The sequence below is a fragment of the Drosophila miranda genome, chromosome 4, assembly GCF_003369915.1.
Source record: "Drosophila miranda strain MSH22 chromosome 4, D.miranda_PacBio2.1, whole genome shotgun sequence".
Taxonomy (NCBI): domain Eukaryota; kingdom Metazoa; phylum Arthropoda; class Insecta; order Diptera; family Drosophilidae; genus Drosophila; species Drosophila miranda.
This window is the reverse complement of record NC_046677.1, coordinates 17,846,383-17,853,868: the sequence shown is the minus strand read 5'-3', so window position 1 is coordinate 17,853,868 and position 7,486 is coordinate 17,846,383. Positions and strand designations below refer to the sequence as shown.

Here is a 7,486-nt window from a genome sequence, read left to right as displayed (position 1 = left end):
TTTCAGATGCCTACCACTATCTGTTTGGTCGATTGTTGATCCTAGCTAGCTAGTAATATTAAACCGAATATCAAAATCGAGGAATATTATTCTGATCATGAACAGAGAACGTTTAACCCATCGTCGAACAGTGGGTATGAAAATACCTTTCACGAATATGATGAATCGTGAAGAATTGTTTCGGAGTTCAGGTTCAGAAAGGATAAGATGGACCCTACAAGAGAATTGTACAAACAATATTGTTTTCCGCGGTTAAACTCAAGTTGTTTTTAAAAAGAGGGGCGTTAAGTGGGTTAAGTTCGGTTTTTCATCGGTATATATTTCGGTATATTTCCGAGGTCGGGCGGTCACACTGCTGCTCTTTCCTGCAACGAAAAAATGAGTTGTAATTGTGAATGGTTGGAAAGGTATGGACAACAGGAAAAAAGCGCCAAGGCAAATTAGGCATATTAAGTAAAAGGGTGGATTTTACCTTACATGCGTTGCATTTTCTGGGTCGTTTTGCCTATTGTCCATACCCTCTTTTACCTCCCATTATGTAGCAAATGTGTAGTTGCCATGTAACATGTAATAAATTTTGCGAATGTAAACACAAAAAACAAACACAGAACTAAGAAACACAAGAAAACAAGAGAATTAATCGGAAAACCACAACGAAGGCGCCAATATAGACCCCAAAGTGAACACCCCTCAGATCAGTGCATATATACTCCAGAAATCACGCGTCTCTCGACTCGCGAACGAGAACGAACGTGTTTGGCGGTTCTTGTGGCTAGTTTTTTGTGCTGCGTTCGTTCGGTGGTTCTGTGAATTGTATAAATAATATAAATACGAAGCAAAATGGGAAACTTTGACGCCTTCGAGCAGGGCCTAGCCAGCCCCAACGGCAACGGAAGGTTGCCCAATGGACACGGCTGCCCTAAAGACAGACCCAGCGTGGACAACCAGCTGAAATTCTCGGCGCCCGCCTACACGGAGATTCGCACGAGGCGCTGCAACGCCAAGGCGGCCGCGGAATCCAAGGTGAGGACCGACTCGAAGGTGTTGAAAGTGGAGCCAAGCGCCGCCATCGCAGAAAATGTGGACACTCCCCAGTCGGCGTACCATTGATTTTGTGCGTGGGGGAGGGGGGCCCGGCGTTCGTGAATGTGTGTGTGACCGGCATGGCATGCGTCATCTCGGAGGCAAGTGCAGTAGTAATTGCCTTTTTTTCTTTCTGCCACAATATATTTAGCGGCCTTTTCCGGCGTTTCTCCGTTTTCTGGGTCAGCTGCCAGCTGTGCGTCGCCACTGCAGTGTTTTTCTTTTCACTTTCCCCTTCGTTCTTATTTGCAAACCTACCCCTTACAAACGTTTTTGTTGCCCCGGCAACAGGGGCATGTGTCCTGGAGGTCCGCAGTAGCCCCGTTCGTTGATTTCGATACACGGCTCCAAAAATTCGATACCCAGCATTCCACAGAGGTAGTCATGCCATGCCGCGCCTTATCAGGCCCATACGCTCCAATCTCTTTTTTACGTAAAGTGCGAGTCAGCGTCGCCGGGTGATGATTCACATTCGTTTGCTAAGGGCGGGTTGGGCAGGGTTTGCAGTGGGCGTTGATTTGTTCGCGATAAGATTTTTCGGCGATCATGGTAGCAGAGTAGACGAAAGCCTTGGGAATTTCTTGGGCTTCAAGATAGGGGCATGTGAAGCCCGTTGGATATGTTCCAACGACTATAATGTTCCTATTGCCTGACTAATTTCCAGTTGATTTTAATGAGTACCTTGAACATTTCTCTCATGAAAGTAAGGATTCCAGATATCTTGCACGAGAGGTTGGCAAAAAGCTGTATGAAATTTTAAATTAGAATTTTGTATGCGGATTTAGCATGCAATTATTTACGATCGCTTCGCTCGACAAAGTTCCACGTGCTAGGTCTTTTCGCATCTTAACAGTTTTATTATCATGGCTAACAGAACGTCTGCGCGTGTTCCCCTTGGCTTATAGCATGTTAACCTGTTATTAGGCGTCGCGTCTATTGATTTCATTGACTCATGATATGGGTAAATGTATAAAGGGTTCCAGAAGCGAAGTCGTCGGTTTCGTCGTCCCCATAAATGTTATTTTTCTTGTCTGTTCAAATGAGTCTTTCTTCATTCGAGAACGGGAACATGCACCGAGATAATTATTCGATAGCCAATCGTTATCTGGAATAGCATGGATCCTATGAATATGGAAACCGTTATCTGACTCCCACCTTGCTGCCCGCCCTTGTGGCTTTGCACCGTAATAAGGAGTACACATTTTGTATTTATTTACTCGACTTGTTTTCGATTATTATCTATTTACTGGTTTCATGTACAATACGTAAAATATGTAGGGTATACCCTAACTCACGTCCAGTCCATTAAAAACATCGCCGGCGCGTAACTATTGGAACCTTTCCACCCCCCTCACTCTCCCTCTCCCTTGCTCTCTCTCTCGGTGCCTCCTCACAGAAATATTTTGTTAACAAGCCAGAGGCAAATGATAATAAGCACGAAATATTATTGTCGTCGTCTCGTTATTGTTATATAATTGAGTTCGTACGGTCAACGGTCAGGCGTACTCAAAGCGTCTGTCTCTCCAGCTCCCCTATGAATGAGAGTGCCAGCCTGCATTGATGGCTCCTGGCGGATACTTCCCCAAAAGAAAATCAATAGGCAAGCTATGTCTACACGTTTATTAATAAATATGTTAATGACATAGAACCCCCCGTAAATGGGAGAGGTTGAAGCGGGACTTGTTGGGCAATTGCTGCATATATGGCTTCCCTGCCCTCGATCTCCCTCTATCCGTCCCGTCGCTATTCGGGTGTCGGACTTCATATGAAAGCTAACTCATGTGAGTGGAAGAGCAAGAGCAGCAAATTCTTCGTAGTTCGTAGTTCGGTTGGATTTTATGTGATTTACAGAGCACGCTCGACATGATGAACATTGGTGTTACCCATTCGATAGATAGTAGTCATGCTCTCCCTACCATTTTCTGGTGTATCCGATCTTTAAATGTAGATGTTCACTTCACCGAGCGCGCATTGTGTGGATATATGTAAATGTGTTTATACATACATATGTATAAACGTGCATCTATGTAGATCTGTTAGTTGAATGTTAATTGGATGTTGAATTGCCTGAACTGTACTGAACTAAACAGAAAGAAAGGGCAACCGAGTTGTTGTGCACTCGGCGGGCGAATTGATGTTTTGGCTCCAATTCGGTGAAACCTCTTGTGGCGAAGCTTCTGCGGAGAACGCCGTGTCACGAGAGATATCCCAGTAAACTAAATTATTTTTCGCACCTGTTGGTGGGGCAGAAATCTATGGAATCACAACCCACTTCCCCGTTTGGCGATTGCTGGCCTCCGCTTACCTGATAAGTGATTATTATTGAATTTTATGTAGATTTCCAGCGATAAGCTCCGCTGTTTACGATACTCAATCAATGATAACCGCCTATTAATCGCTGTCTATCCCTTTGGCCCACAGAATGCCAGCTCAAGCACCTACCACCCGGAGAAGAAAGTGCTCTTGAATGGACACGCCGCCGCGGCCAGGGAGCACAAGTCGGAGTGCAAGCCCAACCAGGCAGAGGGCAAGCTCTCGCCGGAGATGGAGCACTACCAGAAGACCTCGTTCGAGGAGGTGCCCATGCACACGGCCTGCCTCACCTACCTGGGATTCTACCTGCTCATGATCCTGGGCTACATCAACCAGCTGCTGTTCGTGCCCAAAGTGGCCACGGAGAAGGGCCGTGAGGGCTACGTGGCCCTGTACGACGCCTTCGAGAGCTTCTACTCCCGCTACGTGTACCGCCGCATTAAGGATTGCTGGAACCGCCCCATCAGCAGTGTGCCCGGTGATGAGCTGACGCTCAAGGACCGCGTGACTGACGACTATGGTTGGAGCTTCAAGTTCACGGGCACGGAAACGCGTTGCCTCAATCTGGGCTCCTACAACTACCTGGGCTTTGCCGCCGCCACAGGTCGCTGCGCCGACGAGTCCGAAGAGAGGGCCCGCGACGCTGGCCTGGCTTACTGCAGTTCCCGCTGTGAACTGGGTAACAATGCTCAGCTGGAGGAGCTGGAGAAGCTGACTGCTCGCTACTTTGGCGTGGAGGACGCTATCGTTTTTGGCATGGGGTTCGCCACCAACGCCCTCAACCTACCGTCTCTGCTCGGCCCGAACTGCATGGTGGTGAGCGATGAGAAGAACCATGCCTCGATCATCCTGGGCCTGCGTCTGTCCGGGGCCACAATCAAGGTGTTCAAGCACAACAACATGCGGGACTTGGAGCGCGTGCTGCGCGACGGCATCTGCTACGGCAACACCAAGAACGGAGGCAAACCCTGGTCCAAGGTGATGATCATTGTGGAGGGCATCTTCAGCATGGAGGGTTCCATAGTGCGCCTGCCCGAGATCGTAGCCCTGAAGAAGAAGTACAAGGCATATCTGTATCTAGACGAGGCCCACAGCGTGGGTGCTATGGGCTCCCATGGAAGGGGCGTCACGGACTACTACAAGGTGGATCCAAAAGACGTCGACATCCTAATGGGCACGTTCACCAAGAGCTTTGGCAGTGCTGGGGGCTATCTAGCCGGATCTAAGGTGCGTTCCCCCTTTAACTAAGGTTTCTTTTCCCTACTAATTCTGCCACTTCTTGTTCCCTCCAGAAACTGATTGACTTCCTTCGCACTAACAGCCATGCCCACTGCTATGCTGGATCTATTTCGCCGCCCATTGCTCAGCAGATCCTCACCTCCATGAAGACTATCATGGGCGATGATGGCACTGAGACGGGTCGCAACAAGATCATGCAACTGGCCAGGAACACGCGGTATTTCCGCCGTCGTCTGGCCCAGCTGGGAGTGATAACCTACGGCCACGAGGACTCGCCCGTGGTGCCCATGCTCGTCTACCTCTTCTCCAAGATTGGGTGAGTGCTGAGCCCAAATTACTCCATATTGTTTCATTGCTAACCCCGATCCCGATATAATTTTCCCTATCAGTGCCGTGGTTCGCACTTTGACCACCCGCCACATCGCCGTGGTGGGGCCGGTTTTCCAGCCACACCCATTATGGAGGGTCGCATCCGTTTCTGCCTGTCGGCTGCCCACACCAAAGAGCAGCTGGACTATGCCCTTGAGGTTATTGACGAGACCAGCGACGATCTGGGGCTGAAGTATTCACGCAAGCCACGCGATCCAAATCCGATTGAATACTAGAAGCACCTTCTCATGCAGCCTCACAAATAGGAGCTAAGTGCAAAGGGCGAAGGGAGGAATGTTATGTAGGGGAGGTAATAGCTCCCGCAATTGTCAGACCAAATCAGCACTCAGTCCAGAGCTATACATTTTTTTTTGTACGGTTCCAGTATGAGAGTATATTTGACCAAGCTGTAGTTGGTCAGAAGTCGGTGCAAAACTAAGCTTCAGCGCACGGAGCTTCAATATTTGACTCACTCCTTGCGAAAATCTATTATAGCAAACTAAACTAAACTGCAGCACATAGCTAAAATGATAAACTATTATTAACTATTTAGCATTTACCTCAACGTAGCTGTTATTGTAATTGTAAACTCTAAACGTCTTCTTCTGTGGGCAGAAACATTACATTTCGAGTCTTTTGCTCGCCCGAGAGAAAGGAAAATGTATGCTTATCAGGGTTCGGTTATAATACAGATCTAAGCTAAAACATAAGAGACAGGAGAGTCAAGCACCTCGCTTCTAAAATGTCAGTTTTAAGCCAAAAGAGAGTCGAGAGCGACGGCGAAATAGTTGTACAACATATATTTTGCTAAATCTGTCAATGCCCATCCGGAGAGGGGCGATGTGCACAGCGTAGCAGGGCATTGTGAGCAGAAACTTACACAATACACAACCTCTTAAATGTAACAATAATAATAATTATGTATTAATGATTTTATTTTTCTATCAAGAAATAAAAAATTATTGCTGTATGTACATACCATGTATTAATATTTGATAACTTATCCGAACATTATGAATTATCCCAGTTAAAATTAAATGCAGTGTTATTCAGGCTGCCTTAATACGTATGTATACATAGTTGCTGTTGAGGTTTTTTTTAACTGTTTATTCGGTGACCTGTCAATTTGGACTTTTCACAGAAAACTTTCCCGCTTAAAATTCAAATACAATTCTGTTAGGTTAACATTGCAATGTTAATGTTAAACTGTTTCATAAGCACCACATAAAGAGTTCTGCAAGCAGTTCATTTCGGCAGACTGTCGAAAGCTGATTGGTATGACAGAGAACATGATATGTAAACAACATTACGCGCGCTCCCTTTTTGAACCTTCACGTTTGGTTGCTACCGGATCGGTCCAATGGACGTTCGTGAGGTCGCAGGGCTGCTCAGATCTTATCTATATAGTGTCAGGAGGCTTTCACGATCTAATCCATACTGCACCCTCGTTCGCGAGCATCGCGCCAGCAGCTGGAACACCGACAGCATCATGCTTTACCGGCTTTGACCTAGTAAGTTTTCCTTGTTTTCCCCCAATTCATCTTTTCCATTGAGTATTTTTTCTTGGTTCTTTTGCTTTTATTTTGAGACCCTCTCTGGCCACAAACCGCTATGCCGCGATCCCCTCCTCTCACCAAGCCAGGTAAATTTATTAAGTTATTATTTATTAAATTATTTTATTTAACTCTTCCTTTCATTTTATCAGGTTGCCCTCTCCGGTGGCCAGGAATACCTCTTGCGTGGCTGTGGACTCGTGGCCATGATGCCGTGCGATCTTCGGGACATGATTCCGACGTAGCTCCTCGTCCTCTCGAGAGTTTCAAGGGATGTTCTCCTGGCTGGACTTTGGCAGCTACCGACTGTCCAGCTGCGGGCCATAGCTATGATGCCACTGCTGTGCCGCTGAGTCGACAATGTGGCGTCCCGTCCGCTGCAGGGACATAATTTCAGCAACCAAACCAAGCAAATCAAACGCTGGGCTTCAGCTTCGATACGCGTAAGTAAATCAGTATTTAATTGTGTATATATTTTAAAATATATCTTTCTTCACAGAGGACTATGTATCCTACGGCGTATTCGAGATAGGCCGAGTCCCAGCCAGGCAGAATCGTCTCCCAGCAAGACAGAAGCGCATCCCCTGCAAGAGCCCGAACCTAACAAGCCGTCATCATCATCTTTCGACTTTGGCTATGGCAAAAAAGGAGCAGCTGCGCGGTCTACTAGCCTCTAGATAGATCTCGTTGTTGTTAGATTTAAGGATACATAACTCACCTCTATACACAAAGATAGTAGATATAAATGCTATCAACTTGTTTATTTATTTAAACTAAGTTAAGTTATGATGAATAAAACTATTGAATAATCATCCTTGCTGTATCCTGTATCGGGGAAACTATCCCCACTACAAAAAGGCGTGGCATGCCCAGATCGGTTCACAAATAACAGAGAAAAAAAATATTTTTAATTGGGGAAAATGTCCTTG

At 46.6% G+C, this 7,486-nt stretch overlaps 2 protein-coding genes across 2 annotated transcripts; both read left to right on the top strand.

Annotated features, from left to right (window-relative positions):
* Window positions 1-581: 581 nt before the first annotated feature.
* LOC108163529 (serine palmitoyltransferase 2) lies at window positions 582-5,775 on the top strand. The gene is given in 5 exon segments (XM_017298878.2): window positions 582-1,023; window positions 3,505-4,623; window positions 4,689-4,951; window positions 5,025-5,062; window positions 5,065-5,775. Coding segments are annotated over 5 exon segments (1,779 nt in total). The 5' UTR covers window positions 582-840; the 3' UTR covers window positions 5,241-5,775.
* A 140-nt stretch (window positions 5,776-5,915) lies between these two features.
* LOC117188952 lies at window positions 5,916-7,173 on the top strand. Its single transcript, XM_033393635.1, has 4 exons — window positions 5,916-6,515; window positions 6,593-6,646; window positions 6,710-7,000; window positions 7,057-7,173. The coding sequence occupies exons 1-3, from the start codon at window positions 6,282-6,284 to the stop codon at window positions 6,800-6,802; spliced, it is 381 nt and encodes a 126-aa protein (XP_033249526.1). The 5' UTR covers window positions 5,916-6,281; the 3' UTR covers window positions 6,803-7,000; window positions 7,057-7,173.
* Window positions 7,174-7,486: the final 313 nt, after the last annotated feature.